Source organism: Ovis canadensis, chromosome 7, assembly GCF_042477335.2.
Source record: "Ovis canadensis isolate MfBH-ARS-UI-01 breed Bighorn chromosome 7, ARS-UI_OviCan_v2, whole genome shotgun sequence".
In the NCBI taxonomy this organism is placed as follows: Eukaryota; Metazoa; Chordata; class Mammalia; order Artiodactyla; family Bovidae; genus Ovis; species Ovis canadensis.
The window spans coordinates 25,349,943-25,368,771 of record NC_091251.1 but is presented as its reverse complement, the minus strand read 5'-3'; the positions used below and the strand labels follow the sequence as shown (position 1 = coordinate 25,368,771).

The following is an 18,829-nucleotide window of genomic DNA, read 5'->3' as shown; positions in this document are numbered from 1 at the left end:
TTGCCGCCTTTGAAAGGCCCTTCCAAAGAGGTAATTTCTTTGTGCGCAGACATGATTTATGAGACTTTCTAGGCAAATTGCAGAGATAAATGGTCTTTGGGGCTGGGAAGCTTCAAAGGCAGTGATGCAGGCAGATCAGAGGGAGCCAGGCAGCTGGGAGCTGGGGCCTCATTAAAAGCCTCTGGTATGGGGAAGGAGGCAGGAGGCTTTGAGCAGAGCCAGGGAACCTCAGGCCGGCCCCTGGCCCATTTGCTGCAGCCCCAGCTTACCGCCCTGTACCTCACTGACTCCACGACTGAAGTGCAGGAGGCATGAGTGCTGGGACCACCGAGGTGCATTTATCCAGAGCGGGTGCTGCCCAGGGCAGAGGCTTTGAGGGCAGAGGAGAGTGGCACATGAATTCTGGAGTCGGCTCTGGGACAGAAGGGGGAGATAGGGCAGGGAGTCCACGAGTCAGCACCAGCCTCTGCTCCAGGGACCTCACAGGCCTGGGGTCTCACCCCCGAGCCTGTCACTGATGACCTGGAATCCCTCTTTCACTCTGGTCTCAATATCCTCTGTGTATAAGGACAGCGCAGGTATAAACGAGTTCTGCTGTGCCTCGCATCCAATGCTCTCTGGTTCAAGGCCCTATTTTCAAATGTCCCCATCTGAGAAACAGGCCAGAGACCACACTGGCTGCGAGGTGATGGGTGAGTCGCCTAACCACACTTGACCTTGGTTCCTTCCTCTAGAGGATGTGGATAATCATAGCTATGGTGAAGAGTCACGGTTTAAACTGAACAAGTACCTACTGCCAAGTACCTACTGCCAAGTACCCCACACCTAGTTTTCTTCCGCCTTACCTGAACCACACGATATCGCAGTAGTCTTTGTCTGGAACAGTCCCTGTGAAGTTGATAAACTTGATTTCCACACCTTCCCATCTCCTCTCCCCGAAAGCAGGTTAACACACATGCACATACATCCTTCCTAATCTGGAGCCTGGGTCTGCTAATTGCTGCTTGAATGTTCACAGATAACTGGGGTATGAATGGCTGGCAATGCCCCGTGATGTCACCGACACCCTCCCACACACTGTGTTACAAACGTGGGGTGATGTGCAGTTTAACAGGGGATTGCCTCAGACGCTGAGGAATGGAGTCCTACCAGGGCAAGGCCAGGCAGCCTCGGCAGTATCTTGAAGCAGGAGTTCAGGGCTGATTTCCAGATGCATCTATCCACAGAAAGATGCAGGGTGCTGTCTTCTCACACCTGTCTGATATTCTGATGGTGTGATATCTGGTTAAAATGGACTTGGTTGCCTGGAGCTGTGGTGGAAGCTGTGGCGATGAAGATGGGGAAGGTAATGAGCCAAAGCCACTGATTTTGCTCAGGGCGTTTTGATGTACCTACTGGCTTCGTTCCCTCCTCCTGCCCTGTTACCCAAGACCCAGCCAGCACCCAAGCCCTCTGACCTGAGAACAGGCAGTCTTTCTAGTTGTAGCTGCCCCAGCAACAGCCTTTCCAGCACCCCTCCATCATCCCCAGTCCTGACGGGCCAGTGTTTCTGGTTGCTTGTCTAGTTCTCAAATCAGCTATTAGAACATAGTGAGTGCTCAAATGTTGTTTGACAAGCAAATAAATGAGCCTAACTCATCACCCTGAAGCTGGTTTGGGGGGTTGGAAAGAGTTTTAGATCGACCTGAAAAAGTAGTTTCAAATCTAGTTCTCCATTGTGATCACAGGTAAATCACTTGGCCCCTCTGATCAGTTTCCTGACTTGGAAATTGTAGAGGGTACACAAGATGCCCGCCGAAACCAAGGGCTAAGACAACCTGTCTGACTCTGAACTCTGCCTTTTGGAGTTTGGGGTACCTTTCCCCCCAAAGGAGACATTTGTCAATATCTGGAGACATTCTTGGTTGTGGAGGAGCAGGTGCCACCAGCATCCAGTGGGTGAAGGCCAAGGATGCTAGCAAGCATCCTATAGTGCACAGGACACTCCCATGACAAAGAATTTTCTGGCCCCAAATGTCAATCATGCTGAGACTGAGAAACTCTGATTTACTTATTTCATGTCTTTGAGCCTCAATTTTCTTAGTTGAAAATGGGGTAATAATCCACCTCACACCAATTCAGTTCTGTTCAGTCACTCAGTCATGTCCAACTCTTGGCAACCCCATGAGCTGAAGCACACCAGGCCTCCCTGTCCATCACCAACTCCTGGAGTCCACCCAAACCCATGTCCATTGAGTCGGTGATGCCATCCAACCATCTCATCCTCTGTCGTCCCCTTCTCCTCCTGCCCTCAATCTTTCCCAGCATCAGGGTCTTTTCAAATGAGTCAGCTCTTCACATCAGGTGGCCAAAGTATTGGAGTCTCAGCTTCAACATCAGTCCTTCCAATGAACACCAGGACTGACCTCCTTTAGGATGGACTGGTTGGATCTCCTTGCAGTCCAAGGGACTGTCAGGCGTCTTCTCCAACACCACAGTTCAAAAGCACGGTTTGTCTTAAATCCTCTTTGAAACAAGGCAAGGTATGAACTAACGGCACAGGTTTAGTAAAAGGATTAGGTGAAACAACCCCATGAGAATACAGATGATCCAATAGGAGGCTCACGGGGTTAGGGTTTTGCTGTGTGTGTGTTTAGTCCTCCACCACGGCGGCCTTCGGGAACCAGCGGAAATGGAGAGGCAGCCTGCATTCCACGCAGCCATGGCGGATTCTGCCTTCCCTCAACAGGAGATGTAGACAGCATGGTTAAATAACACAGAGTAACAGATGTAATAAACAGATCACTAAGAGCTAATGGTACATCATTATAATCCTGTGCTGTAGGCATCTGCTAGGCTTAGGGACTGTGTCAGGAGATTTGGGCTTTAATCTACAGCACCTTAGTCTATTAATATTTAATTCCAGCCGTTTTAAGTGGTGGAGAGAGAGGGAACAGAGCCATGGCTTGGGTCAGAGCCTGGGTAACCACCCCGAACTTTCCTTTCCACACAAGGGCAAACATACCGTCTACCCTGTCCCCTCTGGCTTGTTCTCAAGTGGGGACAGTGAGCAACCGAGCATAGACTCACCCCAGAAGGGGAAGAGACCCCAGCACATACCTACTGGTGTTTATTTTTTTTTCTTTTCCGCTCTGGTTTCTCACAGGATATTGAATATAGTTCCCTGTGCTATATAATAGGACCTTGATGTTTATTTGGTCTATATATAATAGCTTGATTTGCTAACCCCAAACCCCAATCCAACTCTCCCCCATCCCATACTGATGTTTCTTACTCTGCAGCTAAAGTTCCAATATTTTGGCTACCTGTTGTGAAAAGCTGACTCACTGGAAAAGACTTTGATGCTGGGGAAGCTTGAGGGCAGGAGGAGAAGGGGGCGACAGAGTATGAGATGGCTGGATGGCATCATTGACTCAGTGGACATAAATTTGATCAAAGCTCAGGAGTTGGTGATGGACAGGGAAGCCTGGCGTGCTGCAGTCCATGGGATCACAGTCGGACATGACTGAGTGACTGAACAACAACGACAACAAATACAGACACCCCCGGCACTTGGAGGGCATAGTTCTTCGTTGTGCAGTGAGCTGATCACTTGTGACAGCCTAATCCCTCCCTCCCCCATCTCCAGGTGCCCTCTTGGGGAGGGTGACCCACTCTGAACAAGAACCACTGGTCCAAATCTGTCATTTTCCGCACAAGAACACAGAGGCCCAGAGAGGAGCAGGGTCTGCCCAAGATTGTCCAGTGTCGGCTCCAACCCACCCTTTAATGCTCCCTCCAAACTGCATCTTGGGTCTGGAAAAAGCAGACAGGCTTGGCCTTTGAGGATTTGCCGGGGCTTTTATTGGGGCCAGTCAGTAGACGAACAGCCCTGCTCACTGGGAAGTGACTTGATTTAGCAGCTGAAATGGCTTCCAGCGGCTGCTGCGCTGTCTCTGCCTCCACGCCTGCTGCTTTGTAAAGTCAGGAGTAATCCCATGAACTGGCAGCTCGCCCACTTCTTCTCGGGGTGGGCGGAGGCATGGGGACTAAGACGAGCAGACTCGGGGCCGTGGGCCATTCCTGGGATATGCTCTGACTTTCACTGCTAAGGAGGAGGGTGCATGGGGACCTTGGTCCAGACTCTTGTACAGGCCAGGGCAGCTCAGGGCCATTGGGTTCCAAGTTCCTTTCTACCTCTTGACCTTCACATCAGCAGGTAGTCCTCCTCCTTGCTAAGTCTCAGGATTGCCATCTCTGGAATGGGAGGAACCATCCATCTCTCCCATCCCCCACTCCTCAGACTCAGCATCCTCCTGCACATCTCCCTGAAAGGACCCGTGAGAACGCAGATCACCCTAAAGACAGTAGTCCTCACCTGCTGAGCTTTTTAAAGTGCTCTGCCCTTGGGCCCTGCCACTCCAGAATAATTATATCAGAATGTCCAGGGCTGCAACCTAGGCCGGAGAGGTTTTCAGAACCCCCAGGGTAATGCCGGCAAGCAGCCAGGCAGAAGAGCACTGTCTGAGGACATGAGTGACTAGGGGAGGCTCTGGGTCACTAGAGAAGGGCCGGCCAAACACCCTTGTTGGCACAACCGGATGGCCTGGGCCCAGCTCTGGGGTGGACAATGGGCGAGACTATGTGTGTGCATGGGGGACAGGGGAACTCACCCCAGCTCCCCCTGCTGTAACCCACGGGGACCCCAAGGCTAGTAGAGATACCTAAATCTGCTTATATAGAAGCGGTGACAAAAAAGCAATGGTCAACCAAGTTATTGTTCCTAATAGACAAAGGCAATAAAGGCATAAAAACACAGCAAATTGTGCCTTTAATAAGTGATCTTTAGGGGCTTATTATCTAAGAAGGTCCTTGAGACACCCATGTTCATAGTGTCATTATTGACAATAGCCAAACTGTGAAAAAAAAACCCAAGTGTACCTCAAGAGGTGCATGGATAAACAAAACGTGGCAGATAGTAGAATACTATTCAGTCATAAAAAGGGGTGAAATACAGATACGTGCAACATTGTGGAACAGCCTTGAAAACGGTATGCTCAATGATAGACGCCAGACAAAAAAGGACTAATTTTGTATGATTCCATTTATGTGAAATTTTGTATGATTCCATTTACGTGACACATCTAGTTGAAGCAAATTCATAGAGACAGAAGGTAGATTAGAAGCTGCCGGATGGGAGGAGGGGATGCGGAGTTATTGCTTCATGGTTCCAGAGTTCCAGTTGAGGGTGATGGCAAAGTTTCGGAAATAGCGGTGATAGCTGCTTAACACCGTGAGTGTCATTAATGCTGCTGAATTGACTGCATATTTAAAAATGATTCAAATGGCTAAATGTATGTTATCTGTGTTATATGACAATAGAAAAAGTTCAGAAGAAATAAATTATCTGAAGAGGATAAAATTACAGGAAATAGGGCCAGTCATGAGAAACCTAGGCTTTACGACCACCACTCCCACCTGAACCAGTTCCTGGATAAGACCCTTGTGGAAAATAAGCCTCTGTTCTCACATCTTCCTGTGAGTCATCCACGGTGACCATCTCAGCCCAGGCTGGCCACCAACATCCCACGTCCCCTCTTCCATCAACACCAGGCCATGCCCAGCAGGACAGCAGGGGTTAGAGCTCAAATACCTAGTCACTCCCCAGCTGCATGACCTTGGACAAGATTGTTCACCTCCCTGGCCTCTGTTTCCTAATCTGCAAAATGGGGGTGTAAATAGCACCAGCTATAAAGGGATTGTTGTGAGAATAAACAATATTTTTAATGAGATTTTATTGATTTATAGGCTCCTGTTCTTTTTTTATGTTGATTTATTCACTTGACTGTGTTGGGTCTTAGCTTCAGCGTGTGGGATCTTCACTGCAGCGCTGACTCTTCAGTTGTGGCACATGGGTTCCAGAGCGTGTGGGCTCAGTAGCTGTGGCACACAGGCTTAGCTGCTCCGCAGCAATGTAGGCTCTTAGTTCTCCAACCAGGGATCAAACCTGCGTCCCCAGCGTTGCAAGAGAGATTCTTAACCACTGGACTATCAGGGAAGTCTCCTGTTGTGAGAATTGAGAAATTTTACTTTACGCGTTTATCTTATGGCCTGGCACGTATTCACTGCTCCTTCGAGTGTTGTTAGAAATTTGAAAGTATGTCTGCACTGAAGGTCAGAGGTTGAGAGAGAGAGATGTAGCCCCTCCCCTTGTGGGGGCGGGGGAGTACCCAGACCTGGGCCCCACAGCACAGAGAGGTCAGCTGGGGAGGCACGGGCCGAGAAGGGCAAGAGCTGGCCGGACTAAAGGAACAGAACAAGCAGGCCACAGACTTTCGGGTGCCCCTAAGCCCTCACTCACTGTCCAGAGAAGATAACCCGCTTGAAAAATTCACCCAACGCCAAATATAATTAGGAGGAGCATCTGTGACTGAAACAGAAAAACAGTCGGCGAGGGGGTGACATTCCAAGGCCAAACTGGAAAGAGTTTGCGATTGTCTGTGAAAGAATGCGAAGTCCTGTTGTAATTTTAATGATGATAGTTTTTATTCACCTTCAACAGGGTAGATAATTGACTTACTGCCTCATTTCTCTGTCATTGTAGGGAATGAGGTGTTTTTAAGTAGATTTTCTAAGATAACTGAAGCTTATCCCTGTGAACCCTAACTTTTTTTTTCCACTTAATCACTCTAGAGGGAATGTCTACGGAATGGATTACACACTTCCCTGCCTCCTTAATCAGAATATTCTAAATTGAATGGAACTACTTCCTGTCAATTTAGGTTATTTCCTTTTATGTAGTGACTTCGAGTTACTTTGCTTATTCAGTCTACAGATGTTTTCTGTTTATTTCATGGGCTCCTACCGTGAATAGAGCTCTTGCTTCTTTTTTTTTTTTTTTGAAGCCACATAAAATACACATACACACATATAAACACACCATATATGCAAATGCACACACACTCACACCCCCAGTCTGTGATCTGAGAACCCAGGCCAGGCTTAATGGAACTCCATTTCCATGCTCTCTAATGCCCTGAACTGCCCTTATCATGGCACTTTCATAGCATCCCATAAATGCTGCTCCCGAGGCTGTGTCCCCACTCGATTGTAACTCCAAGAGGGTGGGACACTTTCTGACCCTAGTAGGCGTTTGGTAAATATTGGCTGAATGAACAAGTAAAAGAATGACAGCACCCAAGTGCTAGTCCATGGACCTCATGAAAATACCCAGATCCCTCATCAGAGACATAGTTTCACTTCTTACTGGGTTTTGGTTGTGACGCAGTGAATGGAGGTGCCTTCTGATAAGTGAAATTAACTGTCTGTCCTGGGATGCACCAAGGACTAGCTGGCTCTGGACTCCAACAGTTCAATACAGAACCAAGGTCTGAGGGCAGTGACCTGGCCTACCCTTGACTATAACCTTGGGCGATCACATAATTTCCCTGACCCTTTATTTCCTCATCTGTAAAAATGGAGAAATAATAAAATCTAATTCACACCGTTTTAAGTGTCACAAGTGAGCATTTAAAATGTGGTGGTTATTATTACTACAATGGAATCACATCATATGTATGTTAAACTCAGGCAAATTTAGCTATATGTGCTTGGCAACAAAAAGAGAGAGAAATGATGCACTAGGTAATTCTGCTCGTCTTTCCATTCACTGGGCAGATGTTCCAGAGAGAAGGTGACGTGGGAGACACGTGACTGCTGCGTGCTCCCCCACTCTCTGTCCTAGGAGCCTCTTACAGTGTGAGTGCAGCTTGTGATGATAACTGTACTCAGTTTTTTATTGAGATATAACTGACATATAACTTTATATTAGTTTCAGGTCACAGCAAAATGATTCGACGTTTGTATATATTGTGAAATAATCACCACGTAGGTGTAGTTAATATCACATGCAGTTACAAATTTTTTTCTTGTGATAAGAACTTTCAAGATCTTCTCTTTTAAGCAACTCTCAAATATACAATACAGAATTATAAACTATAGTCACCATGCTGTATGTTACATCCCCTGAACTTACTTATCTTATAACTGGAAGTTGGTACCTTTTGACCACCTTGCCCCCTTTACCCACTACTTACCTTTGACAACCACCAAACTGTTCTCTGTATCTATGAGCTCTATTTTTGTTCATTGCTTTTTAGACTCCACAGATAAGTGAGATTGTATGTTATTTGTCTTTCTCTGTCTGACTTATTTCACTTAGCATAATGCCCTCAATGTCTACACACATTGTCACAAATAGCAAGATTTCCTTCTTTTCTGTGGCTGAATAATATTGTTTTGTAGGTGTGTGGGTATACACATGTATGTGTGTATACGTGTGTGCGTGTATACGTGTGTGTGTGTGTACAGATTTTCTTTATCCATTCATCCACTGATGAACATTAGGTTGCTTCTGTATCTTGGCTTGCATGAATAACTCTGCAATGACCATGGGGATGCAAATATCTTTTCAAGTTAGTGTTTTCATTTCTTTCAGATACATACCCAGGGGTAGAATTGCTGGATTGTATGGTCGTTCTATTTTTAAGTTTTGGGGGAACCTCCATACCGTTTTCTATAGTGGCTGTACCAGCTTACATTCCCACCAGCAATGCACAAAAGTTTCTTTTTCTCCACATCTTTGCAAACACTTGCTATTTCTTGTCTTTTGGATAGTAACCCACCGGGTGTGAAGTAATATCTTAGTGTGGTTTTGACTTGCATTTCCCTGATAATTACGAGCACCTATTCAAGTACCTATTGGTCATCTGCATGTTTTCTTTGTAAAAATGTCTATTTAGATCCTCTGTCCATTTTTTTAATCAGATTGTTTGGGGTTGGTTTTTATTTATTTTGCGACTTAGTTGTAAAATTTCTTTGTATATTTCAGATATTAACCCCTTATCAGATATGCAATTTGCAAATATTTTCTCCCTTTGGTAGTTTGCCTTTTCATTGTGTTGGTTTCCTTTGCTGCATAGAAGCTTTATAGTTTAATGTAGCCCCACTTGATTTTGCTTCAGTTGCCTTTGCTTTTAGGGTCAACTCCAAAAAATCATCGCTGAGACCAATATCAAGGAGATTATTACCTATGTTGTCTTTAGGGGTTCTTTGGTTCTGGTCCTACATTCAAGTCTCTAATCCATTTTGAGTTGATTTTTACATGTGGTGTAAGATAGAGGCTCAGTTTCATTCTTTTGGATGTGGCTGTCCAGTTTTTTCAACATCATGTATTGAAGAGACTGCTGTCTATGGGGTCGCACAGAGTCGGACACGATTGAAGCGACTTAGCAGCAGCAGCAGCAGCAGCAGCCCTTTACCCACTGTATATTCTTGGCCCCTTCGTCATGAGTTAATTGACTATATATACATGGGTTTCTTCTGGGCTCTTTTTCTGTCTTTACACAGGTGTCATACTCTTTGTGTTATTATAGCTTTGTTTGGAATTAGAAAATGTTATGCTTTCTTCTTTCTCAAGACTGCTTTGGCTATCAGACTTGGTTTTTGCCTCACTCACTGTAGTACCAAGTGGAAAATGCAGGGTGAGGCCTACTCAGACTTTAGCAGCTCAGCTTGTATGTGTATTGGGGGCACAATGAAACAGGGATGAGGCAAGATAGGGTGATTGGGATTCCAGGCCTAGGGTGGTTCCATCTACTAAAAGTGATGGACACGATGCAGGATACAGCATGCTTGGGGCTGGTACATGGGGATGACCCAGAGAGATGTTGTGGGGAGGGAGGTGGGAGGGGGGTTCACGTTTGGGAACGCATGTACACCCATGGTGGATTCATGTCAATGTATGGCAAAACCAATACAGAGTTGTAAAGTAAAATAAAGTAAAAATTAAAATTAATTTTTTAAAAAAAAGTAAAAGTGATGGACAGTTTCCATGACTTTGACCACTTGACTTTGGTTAGCAAGTGGGAGGTAATGGAGGAGGATTGGTGGGGCTGCTAAAGTGATTCTCCATCAACCTTGTGGTCCCAAAGAGCCCATGGACTCATTGGCTTCACTGGAACCTTGTGCTTTTGTCTGTATCCAACACTTGGGTACCACTGTCTGTTTGCTCATACTGAGCCTGCCCCTGGGACACCTTCCCCAATCCCACTAGCCTGCCCCCTTTTCTTTCTGGGTGTCTAAACCCTAGAATCACTGGAGCACAAAGGCCAACTAACCATCTCACTGTCTTCAGGCAGTAGGATCTCTAGCCATTCCAGTTTGCCCAGCACTGAGAGATTTCTCAGAATGAGGGATTTTCCATGGTTTAACACAGGACATTTTGGTCATTCTGATAGACAAGTGAGACATCTTTTATGGTCCACTTCAGGGGCCATCTCTTCTAGGAAGGTGCCTGGTTGCTTAGCTGGGAGCAGTGTTTTTCTCCATTGAACATCTCCTAGTACAGTATTCATGCCTGTCCTTGCCTGAACTCCACATGCACCCCTACTCCAGGATTTGAGAGAATGAGGTTAGAGTCGAGGACATCTTGTTGTTGTGTGTCTTGTATGCGTCAGGTGAGGGTCAGGCTAGGAAGTGGTAGCAAGCTGGCCGGCCTACCTGAAGACTGCCATTCAGCCCCTCTCTGCAGCCACAGAGTGTGAATTTCTGCAAAGCTGGCTCAGCTATCACTCTGTGAAACATTTAATTACTCATAAAGATCTTCACGGCTGTCTGTCACCTCCCAGGGAAACATTTCTTGTTCCTGCCCCTTCTGAAGTCAGCTGCTTAGAAAGTAATGAGATTGAACTGAAGATGAAGGAAGCAGGGGGTGTCAGCATTACTGGTGGGGAGACACAGCGTGAAAGGGAGATGGGAAGGGTGACAGGGAGTGGAGCCCAGGGAAGGGCAGGGAGTTTGGAGACGTGTTCACAGAGAGTGAGATGCAAGCCTTGAGACAAAGTAATGTTTCAGGAAGAGATGGAAAGAGAGAGATGGGAGCTGGGCTGGGGCAGCTCCAAGAAGGGGAGTAGAGTCGCAGAGAAGAGAGGAGGCAGACTGGAAGAGAAAGGGCCTGGCTGAGAGGAAGAGAGAGCCTACCAAGTAGAGTTTGGCAAAGGTTAAATAGTTTATGGTTTCAGAGTTCCAGTACAGAAGAAGGGTTTGGGAGACTGGATTGACCAGTCTTGGTTGGACTGGAATGACCCTGACTAAGAGAAGCATTGAGAAAAGAAGCTTCTGAGCTTGTTTGATTATTTAGGGGAGGGGGGTAGAGGTTGATGACCAGCTGATGGAGGCTATTGGTGAATGCTCCCGCCGGAACCCCCTTGCTGCCTCCTGTCCAGGGAAGAGTGAAGCAGAGACGGGAAGGCTGGCCCCAGCCCCCATCCGGAGAGTCCACGGGGATCCTTCTGCCCTGACCCGCTCCTCTCTTACAGGCTGCGATAGCGACCACTGGGGCCCGCATTGCAGCAACCGGTGCCAGTGCCAGAATGGGGCCCTGTGCAACCCCATCACAGGCGCCTGTGTGTGCGCTGCCGGCTTCCGAGGCTGGCGCTGCGAGGAGCTCTGCGCGCCGGGCACCCACGGCAAGGGCTGCCAGCTGCCGTGCCAGTGCCGCCACGGCGCCAGCTGTGACCCCCGCACGGGCGAGTGCCTCTGCGCGCCCGGCTACACCGGTGTCTAGTGAGTAAAGCCCACATGGGACGCATGCAGAGGGGTGGCTGGGAGGGTAAGATGGGGAAACTCGAGAAGGATCAAGAAAGCCCTGGCTGTAAAATCTCCTGCGCTCTGGCCCCAAGTCCTGCAGAGGCTGAACTCCCGGGCCTCACCCGCACAGGCCTCAGATCCCTGCTGTCCAGGGCCCAGGGTGACTGGAACTGGCTTGGAGGACTTGGGATGGATGCTCTCATGGTGGGAGAAGCTGGCTAAACCTTCTTCTAGGAGACCCTTCCTGATCTGGGCTCCAGATTTTGGCTTGGAATTCTCTTCTGATCATAACCCAAGTGCCATTACTGAGCCTTCCAGGCCATTTGAGACCAACGGGGTGAGGGCCCTGGGCAGATATCACGCTTAGATTTGGGAAGATCACTGTGCCTGGTCCTCTTCCCCTGCTTTTTCCCCTCATCCAGTTTTCAGGAGAGGGAGTCTGCATGGACAGGATAGTTGTGACCCCTCAGAGGCAAGATTGACATTCTCCTCGCCACCCTTTTTTCTTTTTTCAAAATCGATTTTATTGCAGCCAAAACAGTGGAATTAACTGTATATAATAAGCTATTATATATATATATATATATATATATATATACACATTTTAAGTTATAGGGAATAAAGTTTATTTTGGCAGAGAGTGTTAAACAAAATTAAAGTTGCATACATTAGTAACATAACTCAACATCCTTAATTTGGTATAAGTGTGACACATTTTCTTGCTTTCCTGTGATCTGCTAAATCACCATAACCTAAACTGCTTTATAAAACTGATACACTGAAATTTAACTTACTGTTTTCGCTTACGCTCTAATTCTAAACAAAACTTTTCATAGGCTTTTCAAACTTATCAAAGGCTCAGTGGCTGCCTCAACAGCCCTAGATCCTGAGGGAGCACCCAAGCAATCTGGCCACAGATACATCTCTGATGGAGGGTGTCCCCTGCCCCCATGTCTGACCAGCTCCAGGGCCAAGGCATTGAGCTCAGGCCCAAGAAGACCACATGCAGAGCCTCCCCTGCATCTCAGCAGTGCCCAGTCCTTCTAGAGAAGCCTGTTGTGGGGGCTGAGAGCCTTCCAGAGCCTGGAAGAGAGTGGAGGCCTGCCCCACATTCCCTCTCTTTCAGAATCTAGGCAGATTCTCGAAGGTTGGACGCATGGCTACGTCTCATGGCCTTTGTTTGCGCTGTTCCTTCTGCCTGGCTTGGCCTTCCTCCCCTTCTCCCGGTGAAACTAACTTTACCTTCAAGACTCAAGTAAAATGCCTCCCTCTTAGGGAAGATTTCCTCTGCTTTCCCACCCTAAAAGAGCCCTCTTCTTTATACCGAAAGCCCTTAAGTCATCTCCCGTACTGGCCCAAGCACACAGCCTCCAAGGACACTACTGAGTCCCTCTTTCCCCTCCTGGGCTTGTGCCTAGTATAGTTCATATCGACCAGGAACTCACTAACTTCTAGGGAGCCCAGGAGCCTTGGGACTGGCTTTGCATGCTGCCGCCTCTCACACCTCTGCTTCTCTCTGCAGCTGCGAGGAGCTCTGCCCGCCTGGGAGCCATGGGGCTCACTGTGAGCTGCGCTGCCCCTGCCAGAATGGGGGTACCTGCCACCACATCACTGGGGAGTGTGCCTGCCCTCCAGGCTGGATGGTAGGTGGCCCTGCAGGATCTGGGTGGGGCTCTGTAAGAGGTCTGAGCATCCCTGGTTCATATGCACCCTGGAGAGCTAAATTCCTCTCCCATCCTGAATAGCCTCCCTCCTCTTTATGGTCACGGGGATCATTAGACACTGCCAGGGGGCCATGGACACAGCTTTGACTGCTGGGGCTCGTATCTAAATGCTGTGTGATCTGAAGCAAGTTGCCTAACCTTTCTGAACCTGTGGTCCCTTGTGTGCGAAGGGGTTGAATTCTTCTCATAAGTTGTGCCTGTCTTTCAGCATGCTCACTTGAGCTGCCGTGGCTCTGAGATGTGGTGAAGGTCCATGGTGTAAGGATGGAGGTGGTGCAGGGGAAGGGAGAGAGCAGGCATGGCCCCCCTGCCTTTATAGAACTTCAGATTGCCAGCCTCCAACCCCTATACTCACAGAGGCACACAGTTACTCTGATTCTGTGGGCCCCGGATCTGTATCTTACGTGGGCTCCGGGTGATTCTGAGGTAGCCTCCGCCAGTCCAGGTCCCTTATCTGGGAACAACCACTGTGGGGAAGTGGGATGGGATTAATCAAATCACAGGCCTGAATCCAGGCTTCACGTACAGTGTTGGCCCTGAAAAAACAAAGCCCTCAATCATTCTAGTCTCTGCTTCCCTAACTGTAAAACTGGCATAAAATCAGGGGCTTCCCTGGTGGACCAGTGGTTAAAACTCCACACTTCCACTTCAGGGAGGGAGGGTCTGATCTCTGGTCGGGGAACTAAGATCCCATATGTCATGTGATGGGGCCAAAATGAAAACCATCTAGCATAAAAACAGCCAGCCCCGCACTTCAGAGCGGCACGGTTGGCAGAAGGCTCAGATGAGGGCAGTATAGGACCCAGGTGCCCTGCAAACACTGAAATTCTCTACTGTCATTCATTGTATATGTCCCTGGATGCCACAGGCAAGCCACAGCCTCCCTTAAGCCAGCCTGTCCCCCCGTCAGTGTCCCCACCCTCTGCAATCCCAAGCCCCTCAAAAGCAGCGGGTCACCGAGGCTGACTTTCCCATTTCAGGGAAGCTCAGTGACACAGTCGGCTGCCTCCCCTGGGGCCGGGGCTTTGTGGAGCCAGGAAGGGACAGGGCTGTGGAGGAGGAGCAGGATATTTCAGGAGGCTGTGAACGCGAGGTCACGGTGGGGGAGCAGCAGGAGGGACAGCTACAGGGCCTGTGACGCAGGCAGATTGGCCAGAATTCTTTAGAGCAGGAAAAACCCTGGGGGATCATATGGTCCAGCCTTGTCCCAACCTGGCTGCGCACCAGAGTTGCAGTGGATGGGGGTGGGGTGGGGTTAATACAGATTCCCAGACTCCACTGTAGACCATCCTGGGCCCAGGATCTCTCTCTCTCTCTCTCTTTTTTTTTAATAAGCTCCCCTGATGATTCTGAAGCAGCCGACCCTGACTTCAAGTCTTCATTTGGAAAAAATCAATCCAGACTATAGGATTTTCTTCTGTGTTTCACAGAACCCGAGGGTTTCTTGGAGATGAAGGTGGGCGCAAGTAGCCTAACAACTGGGGCTCTGGGACCCACACACCCCCACGTCTCCATTTTAATCTACCAAGAGGTCCTAGGTAAGATTTCACATAAAAACAGGACCTCCCAGCTTTAAGAGGCTTAGAATACCACTGGTCTGTCAATACCTCCCTTTCTCAGATGAGGCAGCGGAGGCCCAGAGTGGCTAAGCGGCCTGGCCAAGGCCATGCCGCTGGTGGAGAGGGAGGTGGAACTGGAATGCTGACTCCTGAATCCAAGGTCTTGGTGCCCGGCTGTCTCTGTCTCTTCTGAGAACGAAGTGGCCCCGGCCTCTCCCACACCTGCCCGTCTCTCCCACCCTGAACCACCCTCTGTAAAGGCCCTTCCATCTCCAGCCAACTTCCGGAATCCCATCACTCGCAAGCTGGGTCCTCAGAGACCCAGCAGCAGACAGTGAGGTCAGATCAGGATGCGGTAGGGGGAGAACAGGCCACAGGCAGACCGGTACCTGTAAAGTCCTCTCTAGAGAGATGGAGGCTGATGGAGGCTGGTGATTGAAGAGGGCGGCGGGGAGGAAACCAACACAGATAATTTTTTTCCCCTCCCAATACAGTGAGAGGTTTGTTCTTTCAGATGACAGGAAACTCTGATTTAGAAACTTTATGTTTTTAATTTTATTGTAGACAATTGCATTTCTATTTTTGACAGAGCATTTAACTTGCAGATTTGTATGAATTATTAATACCCCTCATGCATGCGGTCACAGTGTAATGAAGCTGCTGCTGGGGCCTGAGGCCCCTCCCAGGGAGAGCGCTGGGGCCAAGGGGACGGTGCAGGGCAGAGCGGTCCTCCCTTTATTATCGTCCATTGCCTCATTTGCCTGCCAGCCCCACATGGCTTTAGCAGCACTCAGAGATCTAAAGAGTACGACTGCTCACACACAGAGCAGGTCCCCAAAGAACCAAGGCTTCATGCATACCTGGAGAGGAGCTACCTGGAACCCTGGCCCCCGGGGCCCCTTCCTTGGGGACCCCTGGCCAGTAGGGGTATGCCCACAGGTGTATGGGCAATCCGGTGTATGCCCACAGGACACGACTCTTGCCCAGCTGTGGTAAGCCCGTTCCCAGAGGGCCTCTGCAAAGAGCCTAGGGGGCTGTTTCCTCTCTCTTTCGGGGCTTTGAGACCTTTCAGAGGAGGAGACCCAGGTGTGAGGAGTTCACTGTGAGTGGGAAGTGCAGACAGATGGGAGGTAGGAGATATGACTGCCTGCCTTAGGCATTCCCAGTCTGATGGTGGAGGCTGGACACACACATGTGCATGCACACACATATACGCTCAGGAAACAACAGGCCTCAAGAGCTGGGAGACAGAACCAGTCATCATGGAGGAGCATGAGAGGTATTTGTAAAATCCTGGAAGCTCAGGTCTGGGAAGTTTTGTACATGGGGCCCCAAGCCTGACCTGGATGGCCTGGATCATTTCCACAGTACCCAAGCCAACCCCTGTTCACTTTCCCCTGAGGGCATCCATGCCACCCGGGACAGCAGTGATCATTAGAGGCTTGGAGAGGCTGCGTTGTCTCATTGGCTTAACCTCAAGTCCTTCACCGTCTTGGCCCCCTCCTTTCTTCTTCTCCATTTATCTGTGGTGTTCTTTATGGGCAGCTGGTTTCCAGATTTGGACAGAACCATTTGGTCCATCCAGTCCTGAGGAACAGGACTCTTGCCTCACTGCATCTCCCCCGCTACTAAATGCCACACAGCCCGAGACCCTGCCGCTCTAGGAGACATACTCTCAGCTGACTGTGGGGCAGGTGTATTAGGGCTGTCATGACATAGCAGCATGCACTGGGGGGCTTCGACAACAGAGATGTGTATTCTCACAGCTCAGGAGGCCAGAAGTCCGAGACCAAGGTGTTGGCAGCGTTGGTTCCTGCTAAGGCTTCAGCCCCTGGCTTGTGGCTTGCGGTCTTCCCCCTGTGTCTCCACCTGGCCTTCCCTCTGCCCTGTCTGTGTACTAATCTCTCCTCCCAATGAAGACATCAGTCATATTGGACTAGGGGCCACCCTGATTACCTCACTTTAACTTTATTGCCCCTCTAATGGCCCTGTGTCCAGCCACAGTCATATTCCAAGGTGCTGGGATATGTGAACCTGGGGGACAGGATTCAGTTCATAATAGCAGGAAAGAAACCATAAGATCACAGCCCTCTTTCAGGCTGAAACTCTCCTGTCTGCTCTCTCCCCCATCTCTCCCCCAAAGCTATTCTTCTAACCAGCAGTAACCGATCGGTTGTGTGGTTCTCCCCGACTCTTCCCTGTCCCATGTGATATGGGGTCCTACCACCTCCACCTCATCAGGGGTCTGTTTGGGTTGAATATTAATGAAGGGCCCACTCATCTCTAATTTAATGAAGGTTGCTTCCCATCTCTGATCCCACTGAATCTTTACAACCACATGGGACACTGGGGGTTACCACTCCCATTTTAGAGATGAGGAAACCGCAGCTCAGAACTATCACATGACTTGTCCTCGCTCGGCCATCTGGAAGGAGGTAGACCTGGGGTTTGAGCCCAAGTCCTAACTTTGAGTCCAGTGTTCTTCCCACCCTATCAGGCAGCAGCCCTTCAGAGGTAGCAGATTCTTCCAGCCCCAGGAGCTCGAGCCTGAGGAGGACCGAGCTGTGGGTGGGGAATACTGGGCAGGGGCTGAAAGAGGTGCTCACCGTCCCATCCAGAAAAGGCTCAAGGATGCTCAATTTCCCCAGGAATTCTTGAAAGGAAGCAACCGTTCCTATTGGTCTCTTCAGGAAACCCTGATCATGTCTCAGAAACTCTTAAGAGAAAGGGAGTCTGTGGTCTACAGGATGGATGGATGGATGGAGAGAGTGTGTGTGTGTGTGTGTGTGTGCGCATGTGAGTATAGGAGGGCTCCACTGTGCTCCATGATGAGGACGTAGAAGGTATAAACACAGCCCCCTTAATTGTCAAAGTGGCCTCATCCAGCCCACGATTGCAGAGAACTGGCTATAAAGACTCCTCCCTTCCCTCAAGAAGCCCTAGAACTTTGGGGGCACAGTGAGAAAAGCAGGCCCAAAGTACCACCCCCACCACCTCCAGGAAGAAGAGGGACCCCTCATCTGAGTAGCTTTACCCTGCGCCTCTCCTCACGTACACACTCATCTCACCATCCTCGGCTACTGCCTCTTCCCCTCAATCGTCCATCTCTGCCCCTCCTAGCCCCCGTCTCAGCCCCACACTATCTGACATATATGTAGGGGAGAAATCTGAGTTAAAAGGCCTACTGCTTAATTCATTACAAGTAAATTGGGTGATATTGATAGATGACTCTGGTCAGCAGGATTTTCCTGACTAAACTAGCTTCCTCAGGGTTGGCAATTATCGGTGCTTAATAATTGTGAGTTGAACTAATTGATTAATTAATTGTGGGAGAATCCTTGATCTTCATAAGAGAAATGACCATCTCTGGTGTGGGAGAGGCTAGAAAGGCAGCAGGAAACAAAAGTAAGTTTAGATTCCTGTTTGATAAAGACCAAAGAGTCATATGTATAATTTTAAAATTATATACAGTATCTCATACCACAAGGCTACTGCTGGAAGGAAGGGCAAATAGTCCTCTTTCCCACCCCCTGACAGGTCCTACTCCTGAAAGATACCAGATTCAAATCTTTTAGGTGTTTCTTCTGGCATTTCCCTCCATATTTCTCCAAAACATGCTTTACCACCATCTCACAATTCATTAGAGCCTCATTTCAAGTATCTGCTGATTCCTGGTCTCCTGTTCATGTTTTACCGTAATCCTTGGAAAAGCTGGCTGGAAGCCTGAGGGGCAGGAGAGGTGCCAGGCTTGTTGGCTGATAAGAGCCTTAAATATCAGTATCTGGAGGTCTTTCCCTTTGACCTCTCAGTGTTCCCAGAAAGAAATCCTCCAGAACCCTGCAAAAGGGAGTAGAGTCTGGTCACTAGAATCCTAGGGGCCGAGCAGGGGAAGAGAGCAGAGGGTCTGACTGTTAGGCA

General features: G+C 48.9%; 1 protein-coding gene across 20 annotated transcripts in view; it reads left to right on the top strand.

The window, feature by feature from the left end:
• MEGF11 (multiple EGF like domains 11) overlaps positions 1-18,829 on the top strand; it is a 391,832-nt gene that overhangs the window by 290,468 nt on the left and 82,535 nt on the right. For all 20 annotated transcript variants that reach the window (XR_011258066.1, XM_069595447.1, XM_069595455.1 and 17 more), the window contains 2 exons: positions 11,358-11,604; positions 13,151-13,271. Coding sequence is in view for 19 of the 20 variants with exons in the window: in XM_069595447.1 (XP_069451548.1) it covers positions 11,358-11,604; positions 13,151-13,271 (368 nt within the window). In the remaining variant the exon portion in view is untranslated. The remainder of the gene's footprint in view (positions 1-11,357; positions 11,605-13,150; positions 13,272-18,829) is intronic.